The sequence below is a fragment of the Pristis pectinata genome, chromosome 2 (assembly GCF_009764475.1).
Source record: "Pristis pectinata isolate sPriPec2 chromosome 2, sPriPec2.1.pri, whole genome shotgun sequence".
Taxonomy (NCBI): domain Eukaryota; kingdom Metazoa; phylum Chordata; class Chondrichthyes; order Rhinopristiformes; family Pristidae; genus Pristis; species Pristis pectinata.
This window is the reverse complement of record NC_067406.1, coordinates 122,011,903-122,034,122: the sequence shown is the minus strand read 5'-3', so window position 1 is coordinate 122,034,122 and position 22,220 is coordinate 122,011,903. Positions and strand designations below refer to the sequence as shown.

General features: G+C 39.4%; 1 protein-coding gene across 1 annotated transcript in view; it reads right to left on the bottom strand.

Moving 5' to 3' along the window:
* Window positions 1-22,220, bottom strand: part of rnf150a (ring finger protein 150a) — a 94,013-nt gene that overhangs the window by 17,261 nt on the left and 54,532 nt on the right. The window contains exon 6 of the mRNA XM_052044015.1: window positions 14,696-14,909. Within this exon, the coding sequence (XP_051899975.1) occupies window positions 14,696-14,909 (214 nt within the window). The remainder of the gene's footprint in view (window positions 1-14,695; window positions 14,910-22,220) is intronic.

The following is a 22,220-nucleotide window of genomic DNA, read 5'->3' as shown; positions in this document are numbered from 1 at the left end:
GCATCATTTTTGGATTACAGAGAATTAATGCTGGACTGGATCTTAAGGCACAGAATAATATACAATATCAGGATGTTTCAGAATTTACAAAATTTCACCCTCAATCCTACTAAGCATTTGCTGATAGCAACTATAAGTTGCCCAGGAAATACATGCAGCACAGGGGCACAGCAGGCAGTGCTGCTGCCTCATAACCTCAGCAACCTGGGTTTCATTCTGACCTCCAATGCAGTCTGTTTGGAGTTTGCAAGTTCTCCCTGTAACAACATGGATTTTCCCCAGAGTGCTCCAGTTTCCTCTCACAAGCCTAAGAACAGCACCTCATATTCTGCTTGGGTACCCGGCAGCCCAATGGTATATTGAATTTTCCAGTTTCAGATAAACCACTCCCCATGTGCTCTTTTCCCACTCCCACCAATTCACCCAGGGTCTCTCTCCATTTGTTCGCCTTTTCCATCCCTCCCCGTCATTACCTAGACTCATTACCTTCCCCCACCTGATCCCATCTGTCCATCATCCCTTCCTTATCTGTTTCTACATATCACCTACCAGCATCTGTCTCTACCCTCCCCCTCACAACCTGGCTCCATCTGTCCATGACTCCCCCTCCCCCGTATGGTTCCACCTATCACCTACCAGCCTGTCTCATCCCTCCCTCTTACTTCTACATACTGGCTGTCTTCCTTCTACACTCTCAGTCCTGACGTAGGGTCTCAACCTCAAACATTTACCATCCCTTTGCTTCCACAGATGCTTCTCAACCCGCTGAGTTCTTCCAGCAGTTTATTTTTTGCTCCAGGTTACAGTATCTTACCTCTCTAAAATGTGCCAGTTAGTAGGTTGATTGGCTACTGTAAATTACCCCAGTCTAGGTGGGTGTTAGGTCATTCTGATGGAGCTGATGGCCATGGGGGAAAGAATAGGTGGGAGAAGGGATTAGTGATATTGCTGAAAGCTGGTATTGACTTGAAGGGATGAATGTCCTTCTATGTCAAAAGAAAATAGGAAACACTTAACAATTAAATGGTTAATGATCATAAAGAAGCTACAGACGAGAGGAACAGGCATTTATTTTGCCCCTAAAATATCACATGATTATACTTCAGGGTAAATTGCACAAGCTCTCTTTGTCTCTATTTTTCTTTGAAATTTGACTGCAGTTAGCCACAAAGATCAATTTACTACACTTTTAATACCACTTTGACAAAAATTACTCACAGAAATATTCATAGTCTTGCATAAAAGGAGAATTATAAGCTACAATCATTATCATTTTGGCATCAGTGACTGAATTACAGCTTTCTTCTAGTAGCTGTCAAACACTAGTGACATCAAGGTCAGGTGAAATGCATTTTGCATAAGACATGCACCATGGAGCTATTGCATTCACATAATCAGCCTACCTCTGTAGAAAACAATGCCTCCATCTGTAACGGTTGTTGGGATATAGTCACAAAGAATGCATTTGGACTTTTGCATACAATATTAACCTGCAATGCAAGCATTGTCCCCATTCCTGATAGTGGCTGTGTAAGCACTAATGTAAAGTCACTGTCATGCCATAACCAGTAGGTAGTAAATCCATAATAGTTTGCAGCAATGAAACACATCATGTCTTGATCGAACATAACAGCACAGAAAACGTAATCCATACATTGACTCTTACTGACGTAGACCATCCTTGAGTAACGAACAGGTTCTGTTTTTACAGACATCCATAAGTTGATTTTGTCCATTGTTGGAAAATACACAAAATTCACTCGACATGGTACCCATACTTCCACAGTATTGTAATGAACAGCATTAAAAGCACATAAAACTGATAAGAAAGAACAATTACTGCAAGTGGAGAGAGGAATATAGGAACGAATGTATGTACATAAGTTGGACTTCTGAATTTAATAGTATTATGGGAGCTCATTTGTATGTAGGGGTGTCCATAAGTCAGGCGTTTGTAACCCAGGGACAGCCTGTGTTGAGAAACAGCACTCTCTATCCATGAAAGGTAGGGACCTACAATAAGCATGGATAACATAAGTGGCGGGCAATGTTAATTATTTATTCACACTGAAATTATTTGATTTCAACATTTGCACTTTCCAAGCAATAAAAGCTGGGTGCATTTTTGGTAGATATTTTGTGGCTGATGGTGTTTGTGACTGGGGAGGGGGTTTGATGCTTAATGAATGCAAATAAATTGGCTTGCTAGATCATTAATCAAGAACCTTGTTAATGAATTGCATTCAGAGATGGAAAGAAATAAATGTATCCTAGATAAAAACAAAAAATGCTGGATAAGGAGATCAGCAGGTCAGTCAACATCTGTAGAAAGAGAAACAGTTAATGTTTCAGGTCCAGGACACATTCTGTTTTTATTTCTGATTTCAAGCACCTGAATTTTTTTTGATTTACATAAATCTTGGAACTGTCCGCTTATTTCTTACACAATAACAGCTACATTATAAAATAAAATTGAAAAACTGAAAAAACTCAATAGATCAGGCAGCTCTGTGAAAACAGACATTTCAGATCAGAGTAGTTCTGATGAAAAGTCATCAACCTGAAATATCTGTTTCTCTCTCCATACGTACTGTCTGACCAGCTAAGTATTTCCAGCATTGTGTTTCATTTCAGATTTCCACCATCTGTAATATTACACCTTTGCACCTATAAAGCTTGCTTAAATGTAATAAAATATTCCAATATAGAACACAGAAACTTTGTCAGAGAAAAAGGCATGGCTATGAAGCCAACTTAGAAAAAAAACATAGCTAGGAATGAAATTTTAGAACAGATGAAAGGTTTAGAGTTTATTTCTAAAAAAAAGGGGTGAGGCAGTGACACTTAGGCAGAGAATTCCAGAGCTAAAGGCATAGATCACAAGTTGGTGGAAAGAGTTCTTGGCAGGTTTCAGGTTCAGCAGGGCTACTAGGAAAAAGAGATGCAAGGAAGGAAAGAATTCAAGAATGAGAAATTAAAAAGATTGATGCACTTATGAAACAGGAATAACCAGATGCCACTCTTTCATCTTAAACTGGTGGATTGCCCTGGCAATGCTCATGCTAAATTGGAGGATATCTTGCTTTGAAAATATGATTAACGCTACATAGCTTGCAATTCATATATATCCAAGGCTACTGATTTTATGGTGATTAATAATTCAAATTAATTTTTCTTAAATACTGTGAAGTTGGAAATGATACTTTTAGACTAATCTTCAAATTCCACAGAGTCACTCTCAGATGCACTTTCCTCTCTCTCACAATCCTGAGTTTGATTTTGGGATTTCGGTTTGATGACTTTTCATCAGAACTATTTTGATCTGAAATGCCTGTTTTCACAGAGCTGCCTGGTCTATTTATTCTGAAAACTGAAGAAGTCTGCTATGCAACAATCACACTGTTAGCATCACTGGTTAAATAATGCAAGATGTGTGTGAAATATAATTCTGAAAGTATGAGAGCTCCCGGGAATTGATTGTGCACATTTTGCTTGTTTGCTTACAATGAATGTCCATACATGGAGAAAGCTGGAACAAAATTCCGGAAGTGAGCTGCAAACATACAATTGAGTTTTTAAACATTGTGCAAGGGGCCAGAGAATTAACAAGCCTTTAAAATTTCAAATACGTTATTCACAACCATCTGCCATCTACATGTGAGAAAGGTAAATTATGAAGAAATTTTCTTTAAGGTTACTGTCAATTTGTCACGCCTATTTATAGATTTCATCTTCTGGTTAATAATTTTGATGGAAATATATTCATAAAACATGGGATAAAAATAGGAAAAGTGACTCATCAGATTTCATGCTTTGACAGGCCATACATCACCTATCCTATTCTGGTATTCACTCACAATTAATTAACTGCCTGTAGGGAAAATCTGAATAATTATTTCTCAATTCCCAGGAATACCATGCCAATTCCAGAATCTCTCCCATCTCCAAATATTACTTTCCAGGACAGGAAGCAACTCCCAGAATACCAGAGTCATGTTAATTTAACCATAAAAGTTTGTAGCACAAGTGCTGTGCACTACTTTACATATTTATTAGGTGTGAAACAAATACTTTCCTTCAAATCTATAATCTTACAGAAAAAAACAATGGAGGGGGGGAAGAAGATGAAATATAAGGGTAAACTGGCCAATAATATAAAAGAATATTGCATAAGTTTTTTTTTTAGATATATAAAGGCTGGAGAGAGGCCGAGTGGACATTAGGTCGCTGGGGAATGATGCTGGAAAAGTAGTTACAGGGAACAAAGAAATGGCACAGGAACTGAATAGGTACTTTGCGTCAGTCTTCATAGTGGAAGACACCAGTAACTTGCCAGAAATTCAAGAGAGTCAGGGGGCAGAGGTGAGTGTAATAGCCTAAAGAACCTGAAAGACTTGAAGGTGGATAAAACACCTGGACCAGATGGACTATACCCCAGGGTTCTGAAAGACATAGCTGAAGAGATTGTGGAGGCATACATAGTGATCTTTCGAGAATCACTGGAGTTGGGAAGGGTACCAGAGGACTGGACAATTGCAAATATACAATAGGCCATTTAGCCCGACCTCAGTGGTTGGTACAGTTTTACAGTCCATTATTAAGGATGAAATTTTGGAGTACTTGGAAATACATGATAAAATAGGGCAAAGTCAGCATGGTTTCATTGAAGGGAGATCTTGCCTGACAAATCTGTTAGAATTCTTTAAGGAGGTAACAAGTAGGTTACTTGGATTTTAAAAAGGCCTTTAACAAAGTGCCACACACGAGGCTGCTACACAAGATAAGAGCCCATGGTGTTAGAGGCAAAGTACTGGCATGGATAGCAGATTGGCTGACTGGCAGAAGGCGGAGAATGGGGATAAAGGGGTCCTTTTTAGGATGGCTACCAGTGACTTGTGGAGTTCTACAGGGGTCAGTGTTGGGACCACAACTTTTCACTTTATATGTTAATGATTTGGATGAAGGAACTGATGGCATTGTGGCCAAGTTTGCATATGATACAAAGATAGGCAGAGGGACAGGTAGTGTTGTGGAGGTAGGGAGTCTGCAGAAGCACTTAGACAGGTTAGGAGAATGAGCAAAGAAGTGGCAGATGGAATACAGCGTAGGGAAGTGTAAGGCTATACATTTTGATAGAAGAATAAAGGTGTAGACTATTTTCTAAATGAGGAGAGAGTTCAGAAATCCGAGGTGCAAAGGGACAAGGGAATCCTAGTTCAGATTCCCTTGAGTTTAACTTGCAGGTTGATTTGGTAGTAAGGAAGGCAAATGCAATGCTAGCATTTATTTTGAGAGGACTAGGATATAAAAACAAGGATGTACTGCTGAGGCTTTATAAGACGTTGGTCAAGGATCCAGGGGCACAGACTCAGAATAAAGGGAGGTCCCTTTAGAACTGAGATGAGGAGGAATTTCTTCAGCTAGATGGTGGTGAATCTGTGGAATTCATTGCCAAGGAGGGCTGTGGAGGCCAAGTCATTGGGTGCACTTAAGGCAGAGATTGATAGGTTCTTGATTGGTAAGGGGGTTACAGGGAGAAGGCGGGAGAATGGGGTTGAATCAGCCATGATTGAATGGCGGAGCAGACTTGATGGGCCAAATGGCCTAATTCTGTTCCTATGTCTTATGGTCTTACTCAGAGTTAGTAAATTTAAGGCACTGTATTGTAGGGTCAAAACAAAAGGTAAAACAAATTCTAACAAAATAAGAGCATTCACGCAATGTATGAGAATTTGAAAAGGCTGATGACCAAGAGAACAAACACTTGCAGCATACACTGAGAACAAAGACAAAGTGTAATAAAATCATTGAAACTAACTACCCCTCTAGAAAAGAAAAGAAAATTATCTATTAAAAAGAAAAGCACGATGTGCTGAAACACTGAAAGGGCAAATGCTCCAACCAGGTTTGCACTAAGTTACACAGTTAAGGAAGGCCTCTTATTTGATTACTAGCTGTACTTGCTCTCAGCACACGATGTATTAAATGTGTTGCAAATGGCCTTACTTAGAGATGTGGGGGAAAACAGCTGGAGGTTAACATATCAAGGTAACTCTGCAACACCCTTGACTTTGATATTACCTCAAGTGAATGAGTCCACTTGCAGCCACTGATAGAGCAAACCAAGTATTAGTTAATTAACCAATAAAATACCAAGGATAAATCTTAATTGCAGTTATCATTTCAGCTCAATTCTGTCAGGCAGAATTGGGGTTATATTTCCTGGTTACCATAGTAATGTTTTTGCCAGGAGATGGCTGTGCATACACCAGATATGTGAGCACACATACAACCACATAAATTAAGAGCAGTACACCTCTCAGTCCTTCGAGCATGTTCTGCCATTCAATAGGATCATGGATGACCTGATTGTAACTTCAACTCTGTATTCCTGTCAACTATCCACCTTCTTTTGCTTCCACCACCCTTTCAGGAAAGTTTCAAGGACTTCCACCGCCCTAAGAGTTTTAAGGATCAAGATCCACTGATAAAAAAGTCAGAGCACAGAAAAAGGATGCTTATCCCACCATGTCCAAGCCATCCATCTACACTAATCCTATTTATCAGCACTTGGTTCATAGCCTTGGCAATTCAAGTGCTCATCCAGATATTTTGTTTTAAGTACCTTGAGAGTACCTGCCTCCAACACCTTCTCAGCAGTATGTTCTAGACTGCAACCACCCTCTGGGTGAAAAAAATTTCCTCAGTTCCTCACTAACCCTCTTATTTATCATCTTAAACCATGTCTTTTAGCCCTAGACATCTCCGTAATGGGGGAAAAGTTTCTCACTGTCCATCTTATCTATGCCCATCAGAACCATCCCTCTCAGCCTCCTCTGCTCCAAGGAAAACAAACCCAACCTATCCAGTCTCTCCATATAACTGAAACATTCCATCCAGGCGACATTGCAAAGAAGGCCCTCGACACCCTTTCCAGTGAAATCACATCCTTTCTATAGAGTGGCAACCAGAACTGCACACAATACTCCAGCTGTGGACTTACCAAAGTTTTATAAAGTTGTACCATGACCTCTATGCTCTTATATTTTATGTCTGGCTCATGAAGGCCAGCATCCCATATGCCTTCTTAACCACCATCTCCTGCTGTGCTACTGCCTTAAGGGACCCATGAACTTGTACACAAAGGTCCCTCTGTTCCTCAATACTCCCTCGGGCCCTATCATTCACGGTGTACATCCTAACCTTGTTAGACCTCTGAAAATGCATCACTTCATATTTTATGGGGATTAAGTTCTATCTGCCATTGCTCTGCCAAATTTACCAGCTCATCAATATTGTTCCATAACTTAAGATTATCCTCACTATTAGCAACACCACTAATTTTTGTGTCATTTGCAAATGCAATCATACCCACTACATTCATATCCAAATTGTTAATGTTTATGACAAACAGCATCAATCCCTATGATACATCACTGACACAAGCTTCCAATCACAAAAACAATCTTCCTTCATCACCCTCTGTCTCCAGTTACTGAGACAACTTTGAATCTAATTTCTAATTTGCCTTGGATCCTGTGGGCTCTAACCTTTAGGACCAGCCTTCCATGTGGGACCTTGTCAAAGGCTTTACTGATATCCATGTAGACTACATTAACCTTGCTGCACCGATCAATATATTTTGTTACATCTCCAAAAAAATCAAATTAGTCAGTCAAGATCTCCCTCCAACAAAATTCTGCTGATTGTCCCCCATGAACTCCTGCCTTACTAAATGTAGACTAATCCTGTACCTCAGAATTTTTCCAATAACTTCCCTACCATTGCCATTACAAGAAAATGCTGAAATACTCAGCACATCAGGAGGCATCTGTGAAAAGAGAAAGAGAGTTAACACTATTATATTTATCTTACTTATAAAGACATAGAAAGGCATTCAACCCATTGGGTCCATGCCAGCTCTTAGGGGAGTAATCCCATTAGTCCCATTCCCTTTCCTTACTTCCTCTCATCCATACCCATCAACTCCCCTCTGATTCTTTTTTGCCATTAACCTGCACTATGGGGTAATTTACATTTGCCAATTAATCTACCAACATGTCTTAGTGATGTGGAAGTAAACCGGAGCACCAAGAGGTAATACATGCTGTCACAAACTTCACAGCAACAGTTCACCCTGTCAGAATTGAATCTGGATACCTGGAGCTGCCCAGTCTATAGTACTAACTGCTGTGTTACCTTATTTCTGCATCACTCTTCCAAACTCTGGAGGATAAAAGTCTGGTCTGTCCAACATTTCCTCATAAGACAACCAGCCCATTTCAAACCTTAAAGTCTGGAAAATCTCTGAACTGCTTTGAACACATTAACAGTCTTCCTTAAGTAATGAGACCCAATATTGTATGCAGTACTCCAGATGTGGTCTCACAAAGGCTCTATTTAACTAAAGCATAACCTCCTTACTTTTGCATTAAATTCCCATTCCCACAATAATATTCCATTAGCTTAAAAATGTTCAATAAATCCATAATTTCTTTATTATTTAAATATGTAGAAGCTTAAATGGAATTCCAAACAATATTGCTTTTTGCAAATAGCTGCAAGTGATTTCTCATTACTCGGAACAAGTTCCACATCCACTTACAGCTACTAGTTTAGCAGTGGTCTGATTTTACATTAAGATTTTTGAATTACTCTGGTAAACAGAATGTAGAGATTTATTTGAATCCAATAATTCCTAAAATGATTATCCTTGTATCTGACTGCATTTTCCTTCAGGAAAAATTTCTCACCCTTTAAATGCCTTAAGAAATCCAAACTACAAAGCTGAAATCCCAGGGTGTTGATGGATTTGCAGCCTCTTCAAGTTCCTCTGTTGCAGCAGTTTAGGAACGGTGCAACTCAACCACAGTTGATAACCCAATACACTTATCCCCATCCCATAAGAACTGAATCACCGAAGCCCCTACCCAGCTATGTTTACTGTCATCATCCTTTCTTGCTGAAGTATTTCCCCCAGCTTTGTTAACCTCCACTTCCCCTACTCCTATCCTATTGTAGCTTGATCCAATTATTTCCCTATTTTACCTGAAGACTGTACTTGGTTTGAGATTATAAGGTTTAGAAATACTGAAATTTCTAACTCTTGTAACACTTGAGTGAATATTGGGAGGAGCAAACCTCAGATTTTATAATGTTAACTTTGTACTCAGTTTTAGAAGTATATGGAAGCCTCAGGAAAACTTGCTAGGGAGAACCATTTGATTTCCATACACTCCTAATGATTTTATATTATTTCTATTCTATGTTACAAATCTAAACCTTTATTTTCAAATTGACTAAGCATATCCCATAGTGCACAGTACATAATTATCTTACCCTCCAACATATTCCTTTAGCTTGAAAGAAATTCCACTTGACCACAGATTGTAAATAGGTCTGAAGCAAGTCTGGTGTCATGATTAGTAGCAATTAATGACCCTGTAAGTCTAAAGCATTCCAAAGGTTTTGTACATTTATGCTCATCTCTTCTTGCAAGTACTCCAGTACATTCAAACTCTCATGAAACAGCAAAGCAAGCAGCATGAATTTCAAAATAAGAACATTTGAAATAAGTTGCATTGTACAGAGGCTACAACTGGATTTTAATGAAGCCATGTGTACGTTTTAAAGTGTATATTTGATTCATCACATTATTAGTTTATGTTTTGTATGACAGTATCGCCTTCAAAGAAAACTTCAAAAGAACAATCGACCTTCTGCACCCAAATTAGAACTAAGAGCCAAAAAAAACCATTGCAAGCATTAACAGTATCTTTGTTAAATAATAATGAAGTTTAGAGATGATTTTTCAAACAAGCCATAAAGTGTAACTAATGCAATCTGAACCCATGACACAGACCTACTAAAGTACGTATATCAACTGCACTTATTGTTTTGCATCAGTCACAGGACTTTTCTTTCATCTCTCTCCCTTTCTCTCTCCACCTCCTCTTTTTTCCAATTCTACCCAGAAGTTGTTTTACATTTGGATTCAGTAGTAAATACTTTGCAGTGAATCTTTTAATTGTTAAAAAATCCAAAGTGTTAATGTATAATTTTTCAGTAGAAAAAGATACATAAACTTTCCTAAAGGAATGTCCTTATTAGCAGGCTTTCATTTCATAAAGGTCAGCTATTTTCAAGGCAGAAAGTTCCTAATCTTGCCAATGTCATCAGGGAAGACACATGAACATCAGCAGGAAAGAGGAGAATCAAAACAGCTAACACCAAGCTGTTTGTTGGAACAGATAGAAAATCACTGAATGGTACTAATATGAACGATCCTACTTCCTCTCTTTCTCTCACTTACAGGCCCATAATAAAACACTTTAAGAAAAAAAAATTATTAAAAACTTTCTTTTTTTAAAAATCATTAAATGATCAAATTCATAACTTGAACCATTAAAGGTCAGAAGCTAGCAAGGGCTGTCACCCAAAGGGTACAACATAAGAGTCTTCCTGTTGCCAGACACATAGCTGTGGCTCTCCAATTTCTCAGTTCAGGGTGAAAACAAAGAGCTATACCAATGCCCTGAAAGTCCTCTCCACACTACTTCAACAAGTTCCTGCATGGAATTTGCTAAAGTGAAGCTATCCCCAGACCAAATATATAATCATCTGCCCAGATCCCAGTGAAACTGATAGCCTATCAGTAGAGAGTTCATTCATATACTGTTCACAGAATAGACCATTCAGTCAATGGATGATTGCTCATTCATTAATGTGCTGAATAACGCATGCTAAGCTCTTGGAATGTTCCATGCCTTATGTCACTGATTGCAAGCTTGCTGGCAGATTGCCCAGTGCTCAGTGACATGTAGGGATTAGTCTTTGAAGGCATCCTGCCCCCTAGCAGTACAGTGTAGGGCCAAGTTGTTGCTTCTTCTTTTGGCTGGCTAGACAGTCTTACCTCTCTGCCCAGTTCCTGTGTATTAATGCTTTGTGATCATCATAGTAGAGAAGGGTAGGAATTGAGTAAGTGCAGGTTGAGTAGAGGTGGCATGAACTGGATATTGAAAGTCTTTTTTTTAAGAATACTCTCTCAGGTATCTGCACTGCACTCAAATGCTAAGAATGATCCCACAAGTCCTAGTGATATCAAGCAGCTTAGCAGAATGTATTTCTGCTGTCCAGTGAGACAGACATATCTTCTCCAGCTAGCCTCTACTACCAAGACCCACAGTTTGTACTTTGAGAAAGATGGGCCCCTTGAAACCTACTACTCCAGTGGACAAATCCCAAATTATTTTCCCTTTGCTGGCAATCAAGTTGCACCAATGCATGTGTCATGTGCCCTTTAAACATTGTAAATGATCCACAATAAAGTGAGTTGTCAACCAGTGGTTGACCATGCACTGACCAACTTCATTGTGCCCATGTTAATAATTTAAAATGAAAACAGGATGTGTAAACTTCCACCATGATAAATGCGTGATAAACATTGGCAGAAGAAAGTTAAGGTAGTCAAGTATAACGTGTTACATGGAGGAAATAAACAATAAACACAATATGAATGATATTGAAACAGCAACATTTGTAAATGAACAAAATTTGAAGCTAATCACCTCCAACGAATGCTTAGCACTGATCACCCCACGTAGACCAGTGATCAACCAAGATAGAACAGCTATCAACAACAGCAGGATATCCAGGTAGCTAAATAGCTAAAGCAGTAAAATACAGATTAGGGGATATATAATCAAACATCATTACGCGCAGCACCTTTGCCTGGAAGTTCCAATGCACCATAAAGGTTGCGCTGGAATAGCAATGATATCATAGGGAAAAAAAGCAGTTTTTGTTGTTGTCTCACTGCATTAAAATAAAGTTGTGACTAACTGAGTTTCTGGATTCTAAAATGTGTTGCCCAGCATTCTTCTCCCAAGGCTGCTGGGGTTGGGGAAGGTGGGGATGCACAGCGGAATTGGCAGCAGCATCAAAAGAGGAGGGGGTCAGGGAAATTGGCATCTGACTTGAAAGGGTGTGTAGACAGGGTGACAACATTGTGAAATGAGTCCAGTATCAAGATGGACGTCGCCATAGATAAGCGTAGGGAGCAAACGGTACTGGAAGGCGGTTGAGGGAGGGAGGGAATCAGTGTGGGAGCCTTTTGGTTTTTTTTATTCCAAAAGGAACATACACAGTAGTGATACCATTTTGTACATTCTTGATGAAAACTCATATCAGGGTCTCAAGGGTGATTCACTGCAGGAATTTGCATGCTTTCACCTAGAAACAGTTACAAATACAGCAAAACTACAATAATCCAGTGTGGTGCCAGACAGGTAGACCTTCCAGACTGTTGGATGTTATTCATACTTACTCCCCAACTCAGTTTTAAATTGTTTTTTTTAAAGATGTTATGCAGTATTATAAATTCCCCAGTGAACTCGGTAAGTTTCCGGTAACTGAGACCTGGTGAGTGTTTAGGAGTGCAGGGACTGAGGTCCCGGTGAGTCTCGGGGAGCACAGGAACCTGGGCCCCAGTGAGTTCTGGAGCAACATGAGAAAAATTACTGGGTGAGTCAAATGGCTAACCGTTGGGATTTCCTAATAGCTGGTTTATCAGAGTTTTACTGGCAAATTGGTTTATTATTGTCACTTGTCTTGCATACCATGCATTCAGATCAATTCGTTACACAGTGCATTGAGGTAGTACAGGGTAAAACAACAACAGAGTGCAGAATAAAGTGTTACAGTTACAGAGAAAGTGCAGTACAGGTAGACAATAAGGTGCAAGATCATAACAAGGTAAGTGTGAGGTCAAGAGTCCATCTTATCATACTAGGGAACTGTTTGATAGTTTTATAACAGCGGGATAGAAGCTGTCCTTGAGCCTGGTGGTACGTGCTTTCAGGCTTTTGTACCTTCTGCCCAATGTGAGGGAGGAAAAAAGAGAATGTCCAGGGTGGGTAGGTCTTTGATTATGCTGGCTGCTTCACCTCTCAATTCTTCTGAACTCAGGACAGTGGAAGCCTTGCCGCTTAATCTTTCCCAATATGACAACCTCTCCCCCAAAAATCAATCTGGTAAACCTTCTGTTTTATCCCCTCTATCATATACATATCCTTTCTCAAATAGGGAAAACTGACTTAAACACAATATTCTGGGTAAAGTTCCAGCAGGGACTGATACAATTAGAACAAAATGTCTTTACTTTTGCACTTAAATCTTCTTCAGAGTAAATGCCAATGTACCATTTTTTTTCCTAAGTGATATCTGTTTCTCCACAAGCAAGAATCTGGCACTTCCATTTTCTTCTCCTACCCCACACCACCCCACCACTCTAATTGCAGCTGGGAGAACACTTAGGCCACTTTCCACAAGCTCTTGCAGCTATCACTATACTTGTTTGTTGACCAAACAATTAATTTGCCTGTCTATCAAGAGGAAGCCTGCCCAAGTTTTTTTCCCCAAATGAGACCATGCCTCATATGATGTTAATATCAGGACCTCAGTATTCTTTCCAGAAATGGAATGGAACTCAAGCCACAGAATGCAAAACTAGATACATTTAAGAAGTTTCCAGAAAAGAAGAGGGATGCTTTGCTGCTCACAGCCATTAATCACATTTGAAAATCTAGTCATGGCAATTGATATATCTTCATGTACCCTAATGCTATGACTACATAGATTTTTATATTTATATCTAGGAGATAGCTATTGCTGGTTCATCAACAGATCTTTCTAAGTAACCTCTTGTTTTCAGTTTAGTGAGGAATGGCATCTTCTATCTTAATGCTGCCTCTAAAGCATTTTTATCATGTGCATTTAAAGTCAGTTATTTATAATATGAGCACACAGAAACAAGTTATTTTCTGTCTTGCATGGAATAAAAGCTTTGCTTTTACTACAGTTAAGTACAAAATTAAAGTTAATTCCAACACTGGATTTTGTAACATAGTGGTTAAATTGGACCAATAGCTGGAATTCTGGACCATTGTAGCAGTTAGCATAATGCTATTACAGCGCCAGCGACCCGGGTTCAATTCCAGCTACTGCCTGTAAGGAGTTTGTACGTTCTCCCCGTGTCTGCATGGGTTTCCACCCACATTCCAAAGATGTATGGGTTAGGAAGTTGTGGGCATGCTATGTTGGCACCGGAAGCACAGCGACACTTGCTGGCTGCCCCCAGAACACTATGCAAAAGATGCATTTCACTGTGTGTTTCAACGTACATGTGACTAATAAAGATGTCTCATCTTATCATTGGTGCAGAAACATGATTAAATAATCCAACCATAGCTATTGGGGAATTTAATTTCAAATGATTAACTGCATTTGGGAATCTGGAATCAAAAAATTAGCTGCTCTCAGCAAGTACAAAACTAGTGTAAAGGGCCATTTATTAATGCACTTCAGGCTAGGAAATCTCCTGTCCTTGCCACTTTGGCCTATTTGTAGAACCAGATCCACCGATGTGGTTGAAAATTAACTGCCCCCTCATTCAGTAGCAATTAGCCTTGGACAGTAAATGCTGGTGTTGTCAGTGACATCCATTAATGCTAATTTTCCTGTGTTTCATGTGCTGGGACTTCCGCATCTCTCTCTGTATCAGCGCTCTGCAGTATCTAGACTATAGGAACTAAAAATATATTTCAACACGAAGTTATATTTTTCTTAACTTGTGGAGGTAAAACCAACTGAATAGTATAGTTTAATCTGTCTGTTTATAAATAAAAAGACAACTTACTGTTGCTAGCAGTAACATTAATCTCATCAACTTGCTGAAGAGCTTCATTGTCCTGAATTGTCTGTGAAAGTCCAACATTTCGAACAGGAGGATCAAAGCCGACCGAACTCTCATTCACTGTCACGTCACTGGCGCCTGTAATCTGATTGGTTGGTGGTCCTCCTATGGATCCTTCGAAATCAGTTGTTACATCATCTGCACAATCTGCATTTGGCTAGAAAAAGAACACAAGTTACAAACTAAGTAACTAGTTTTCTCATTTCCTAGTACAGGAAAATAAAAGTTATGGACATCACTTATTGTGATTTCGCATAATAATTATACATTTCAATTGATTATTAATCAATGTTAAGGATAATCATAAAGTAAGAATGGCCAGAAGCTAACGATTAAAAAAAACCACAGGTGTGACAAATATAAAGCATAGCATCTTAAGGGAATCAATAGCTGTCTTGAATATATTCAGTGGTTGAGCATTCACAACTCTCTAGGATATAAAATTCAAATCTATTCATAACTATTTGAATAAATAAATTTCTCCTTCATTAAACTCTAAATGGCCAATCCTTAATTCTATGAATGATCTGTGATTCTAAATTCCACAGCCAAAAAAGCATCTTTGCCACTTCAGTCAAATTCCTTAAAAATGTTGTATTTGCTTCAATGATGATACCTCTCATGCTTCTAAATTCAAGGGAATAAAGCCCTAGGTTTTCAACCTTCCTCAGGACATTTCTCCTCACTTATTTGCCCAGTGAACCTTTGATGCATTTCCTTTAAGTGTGTAAAATCCATTAGTAATTAGGGTCAAAGAGTCAGAAAGATACTGCAAGGAAACAGGCCGTTTGCCTCGAGTCCGCACCAACCATCAAACACCCATTTTTACACTAATTCTACACTAATACCATTTTATTCTCCGCACCCTGACCCTATTCTTCACTCATCAATATACTAGGTGCAATTTGCAATTGTCAATTAACCTACCAACCTGAATGTCTTTGGGATGTTGGAGAAAACCCACATGGTCACAGGGAGAACATGCAAACTCCACACAGATAGCAGCAGAGGTCAGGATTGAACCCTAACCACTAGAGCTATGAGGTAGCAGCTCTACCAGCTGCACCACTATGCCATCCATTTCCTTTCCTAATTGCCTGACGTACTGCATGATCACTTTCTGGGATCTGTATCGAGAAGTTCCCTGTTCCTTCTGAATGCCAATATATGTCAATCATTTAAAAAATACTCTGCCTTTTTAATTTTTCCTATCAATCTTTACATTGCTCCAGTTGATGTTCTTTAGCCACATTCTTGCCCTCTCACTTAATTCATCTATATCTTTTTGCAACCTCTTTCTATCCTCCTTTTAACTTACTTTCCTACTTAGCTCTGTATTTATTAAAAATTAAGGATTATTATATTCAGTCTCTTCAGACTGATGAAGGTAGCAAATAGAAGAAGCATAGCACCAGTTGTCACGCATCCAGTCATTATCAAATGATCCATTTATTTCTACTTTATTTTTCTGTCTATTAATTAAACCTCAATTAATTCTAATAAAGTCCCACAGTGCTCAATTTTATGAGTAACCACTTATGAGTGTGGCAAAGAAAATGCAAATACACTAAGTCCAATGGTTGTCAGCTATGGCTTGGTTGTACTCCAGCCTCCATACCAGATGCTCGTGGGTTCAAGTCATACTTCAGGAACTGAAGCACAAAAACCTAGGCTGAGACTTCACACGTGCATTGTGGGAGTACTGCACAGTTAGTTTGTATCTTTTGGGATGTGACATTACACTGCGCCCTGTTTTCTTCCTATGTCTGGCAAACTGGTCAATATTTAACCATTAATCACCCCTTCTGATCATTATCATGTTGCAAATCATTAGAGCCTGCTGTGAGAACATTTCCAATAGTACTTATACTTCTGATATTATTCACTGTAAAGTGCTTCTGCACACCTTGAGGCTCTGAATGATGCTATACAAATGCAGTTCTTTTCCACTGCTTCTCCTTTATTTGCCCTACTACTTATAATCTCAAAAACTCAATGGATTTGTCAAAAAAAGATTCCCTTTCCTAGATCTGTGTTTATCCTTGCCATAATACGATTTTTAAAAAAAAATGCTCAGGTGCATGCAATTACAAAATCCATCACGTTCTCTTCTATTGATTCTTTCTCTCTCCCTCTTTTTTTGAATGACGAATCTGCTGGAGCATTCTAAAATCCACAATATTTTGGAAAGTCAAGCCTAATTAATTCACTATTCACAATTTTTAATACTCTAAGATGTTGGTTATCAGACGCTGAAGATGCAGCAGCTTTTAGTCCTATTAATTCCTCTGGGAGACTTCATAAATAAATATCTTTTAAATATTTATTTCTTTATAATTACTCTTAACACTGGTAACAAAAAACAATCCTCATTCACACAAGATTCTTGGTTCTGCACTATTTCCAAGAAGCTTTTTGTGACTTCAACCATAAAGACAAATACAAAGTATTTGTTTAATGTCACTGACGTTTCTTTAATCTCCATTATAATTCCTTCTGTTCTGGACTGCAAGGAACTCATGCTATCATTCATTAATCTCTTCCTTTGTTTTCCACCCACTGAAGTGGCCTACAATTCCCCACTCATTCTTTCTGGTTTCCTCTCAAATTCTCATAGTGTATTTTCACTATCAATTGCTTGGTCATTTCTTGCTAAATCTCAAAATCCTCCCAGTCCTCTGGCTCTACACATCTTTTTTTCAACATTATAAACCCTTTCCATTAAAGCACACATTATGTTTAGCTGCTCTTGTTGGATAACTTTTTTCCCGGAGAATTATATTCTTTAAGGAAATGTAAATTTTTGTAAATAACAAAGACCATCCATGGCCACAATCAATAGGAGATAGAAGAAGTGGCCTCTGAACTATCCTCACTATAACTCACCCAGAAACCTGGAGCAGTACAGCAAGAAGATTCCATGAACTCATTAAATAAATCAAGGTGACACTGCTTACATTTGGAACTGTACCTTCTTGTGCTGCCTTCAAATGCCTTCACACATAACTTTGGCTGTCCCTTTATAGTCCTCATTCCCATGTCCCTTTCACCTAACTGACCAAAAGGCACACATGTGCACAAACACAACACTCCCATCCCACCCCGACCTTGCTGGAGCAACCAGGGCTCACAAAGCTGGCATGGCAACTTTCTTGGTACGCAAAGAATTTCTATCTTTCACCATCCATCCACATTCCAATCTAACTTTGGTGTGTATGCAAATCTCCCCATGCACATTGGGTTTTTTCTTATGTCTTTATCATTGCTCACTCTCAAGAGAGGCCTACAATTTACCACTCCCTGTACATTCATGAAAAACACCCGAGGAGGAGGAGGAACAGAGCATGTCACTCTGATTGATACTGCAAAGTACTGCGAGGGCTGGTTGCTAAATTAGAGGGACACTTTTCACTTGGACAGCCAACCAACACTAACAAACTCGGTCAAACTGAGGGTAAAGGAAAACAAATAATATTAGAGAGTTGAACAGTTCCAATGGGATACCACCACCAGTTGCATCTTCCTCTCTACCCCACTTTCTGCACTTACATCTTCCCCACTACCCCATTTTCACACATCACTCTCTCTGACTCTCTGGTCCGCTCTCTGGCATTTTTCCCTGCAACTGAGGGAAGTGCACCTCCTCCCTCACCATCATCCAGGGACCCAAACAGCCCTTCCAGCTGAGGTACATGTGCCTCTCCTTCAATCTGGTTAATTGCATTCACTGGTCGAGATGAGGCCTCCCCTACGCTGGTGAGATCAAGCTAAGACTGGAAGATTGTTTTGCAAAGCACCTGGTCTGTCTGATGGAATTCAGATCATAAAGGTGCATTAAGAACCATCTCCATGACAGTATAAGAGTTATCAATGGAGACAGATGTGCATCATTTCTCACCAGAAGTGGTATGCAGATCCTGGGCCTGCTGGTATCAATTCTTCCACAATAGCTGATTTGAGTAGTTTTGAGGGCCACTCAAAGTTTGTGTCTGTGGAATTTCTTTTCACAACCGTCAGAGCTCCAGGTACTGCTGCCCAATAGCTAATTGCTATCATAACAGAACAGAGATACAAACCAGAAATAGCTTATTGTTAGCTGGTAGAAAACTGCTTTTCTTTAGCAAGAAAAGAAATGCCACCCAGAAAGAGGTTGTTCTCCACTGGGAGTGGATTGTTGTGCCCACAGGAATCAATTTGCAGTGGTGCTAGATGTGATTCTTGGTGTTCACATGGGCCTGGAGACTTGGAAAATAGTTGTGTGATTTGAGTTGCAGCAAATAACCTGCAGCTGCCCAGTCTGGGAGAGTACCACTGATACTTTGGACTGAGAAAATGCTATTCTCCCTCTGGATACCAACATTTTGTCTCCCATCACTGCTTCTCAGGCAATGGCCTCACCACTGTTGTGCAGCAGCTGTCTCTTCTGGGGCAAGTGTTCATTATAATTACCCACAGTAGGCAAATCCCCATAGTGTCATACCAGTGGAGCAGGAAACATGAGGAAGAGGAAGATATGTAGCAGTGTGTGTTGGGGCTATGCCTTGGGAGGTAGACCAACTAAAGGTGGTCTGGAAAGTTCTCGTTAGGGATAAGCACACTAAGGAATGTTATTATTACGTTTATGTAGTAATTTTCATTCTGTTTTTATAAATTTGTGCCATTGATCAATTAAAAATCTTTAACTCTTTCAAGTGTGAAGAATGCAAAGGCTGATAGAAATTAATTGATTGTGGCACTTTATGAAGAATGCTTCAACGCATCCTACAATGCTCCTACTCTGGAACTTTTATTATTCCCTCATTTATCTTGTGCCTGAAAGCTCAGATACCCCCGATGCTACCATAAATCACTGCAAGCCAGGAATCATTTGGCAGATACATCTGCCAGGTATCAGGGAGGCGTACAACTTCCCTTCATGGAATTAATAGCAAATGCCCTCACTGCACTTAAGAGAAACAAGGTAAACTCACCTCCCCAACCCCATTCTATTTCTCATGATTCAAATTAAAGCTGGGCATACACGAAGCTACAGTCAATACTGGCTCCACATCCATTACTGTAGAAGGTAATCTGAGCTATTGCATTGTTTACAAACAGTTCTGAAGAGATGAGGCCCTATATTGAGAACATCAGCTATCTGGAGATCCTGTTCATTTTGCACAATTCATGTTCACAATGTTCAAGTCCACCAGCTTGAAATGGTTCATCGTAATGGGTCTCCTTCCTATTTTGCATCCTCTTCAAGCCGTTGTTATGTTACAATATGGAAAAATCTCAAAATTTTGTCAGCACCCTACATCGGCAAAGATTGTTTGCAAAGATTGATGAGTACTTCCAACTTGGAGGAACGGACTTGACGACATAATATTGCTCTGTTTCTACTGAGAAATTTTAGCCCAGATTTTTTTTTCTTTTTTTTGTTGTTTGTTTTTTAAAAAATTTTTTTTTTTGTTTAGTTTATATTGTTTACAATTTTTCTTATTGATTTGGCTTTTTAATTTATATAATAAATCTTTTTCTTTCCTTTCTTTTATATTATATTCATTTACTAAGAGATCGTTGGATCTACAGATTTTTAAAATATTTTATTGTTCTTTATGATTATCTATTCTATGATCGTTATCCTGATCTCTTTGTATTACATGTATAAATATTGATGCTATATGTCAACTTGTATTAATTTGAAAACTAATAAGAAGATTGAAAAAGGAAGATTGATGAGTACTTCCTGGCAAGCTGACACCACAATTTCAGAATTGCTTGTAGGACGGAGTAGGTGCCTGGCAATCCCGGTATAAATATGCTCCTAGGCTGCAATATAGTGCCAGTCATACAAATGCCAACAAATGTCCAAAGATTATTGAGCAGCAAAATAATCTCTCAGTTCAGCGTTTCATGGGTTATTGCTTCCAGATCTGGTTCAATTGCATAGCTAAAGAACTGAACACTATGATGAAAACTGACTGTAATTAAGCAATCACAGAACACATTTTTAACAAGGATGATGACTGTAAATTATATTTCAGCTATAAATTGTCAAGTGCAGAAAGGGATGATGAGAGCAGTGCCAAGTATTGCAGGTGCTTGCTCCTCCTCCTCTTTCTCCTGCTGGAGTGCCTCAGATAAAGGCTGATGGTGCTGGGGCTGAAATAGGGAAGTAATGGGTTCCATGCAAGAACAAGAGAGTTATGCGAGTTCCCTGCACGTGTGGCTTCGATCATTAGAAAAGTCATGGTCAACTAAAACATACATTTAGAGAGTGGCAGCCCTGCTGATTCTTGAATTGTTTTGGGTTCTGAAGGGCAACTTGAAGTACTGCAGGAGTGCAACCCATAGCCCCAGAAACTTTGGAGAAATGACAATCCACACACTTACTCAATATACAAATGCTAGTATACACCAATCGCTATAGAATGCTGCTCTATGAAGGATATAAGTCCATGTACATGAAGCATCCACATTCATAATTAACATGCATGGTGCAATGAGGAAATAAGAAAGCAAATGGAATGTCGATCCTTATCGCACAAAAAGAATGAATTTTGCACAGTGCTGGTGAGACTGCAGTTGGAATAGTGCACAATTTTAGTCCCTTTATTATCTGATGACACAGTGGTGCAGCTAGGAGAGCTGCTACCTCACAGCTGGGTTCAATCCTGACCTTAGGTGTTGTCTGTGTGGAATTTGCATGTTCTGCCTGTGACTATATAGGTTTCCTCTGGGTGTTCCAATTTCCTCCACATCCCAAAGACACGTGGGTTGGAAAGTTAATTGACCAGTCCTCATGTGTAAGTGAGTGGTAGAATCTGTAGGGAGTTGATGGAATTGAAGGGAGAATAAAATGGAATGAATGTAGGATTAGTATAGAAGAGTGCTTTATGGTAGGCACAGACACAATAGGCCAAAGGGCCTGTTTCCATGCCGTACAACTCTACGATAAGTCAGGGAAGTTCACTCAGTTGACCAATGGGCTTGTTTAATTTGGAACAACTGAGGAGGTTGAGCCTGCAGCAAGTCGCATACTGAAAGGCAAGGCAGAAGTCAGCTACCTGGAATGATCCCGAAGCTACAATAGTCAGGGAGGTGACCCAAGAGAGTCCAGGCACAGATGCTCATTGTAGTTTAGAAGAATGAGAGGGGATCATATTGAAACATTTACAATTCTGGCCTACTCCTGTTCGCTATGTTTAATGTTCTTAATGTAGCCTGAGCAACTCTGATGAAGGAACAGACCCTTCCTGGAGTAGAGGATATTAATGTTGAAGCGAGTTGCATACTGAAAGGCAGAGATCAGCAGCCAGGAATGAGCAGGGTGACGGTGACCCAAGGCAGTCCAAACACAGGTACCTAGCTCAGGCTACACCAGGTAGAATGTTGCAGATACCCATCAATGCTGATTGCAGCATTCTTAGCCTCAAGAGACACTGGTCTTGAGATGTTGGGAAAGGACCATGGCTGCTCTGAGTTG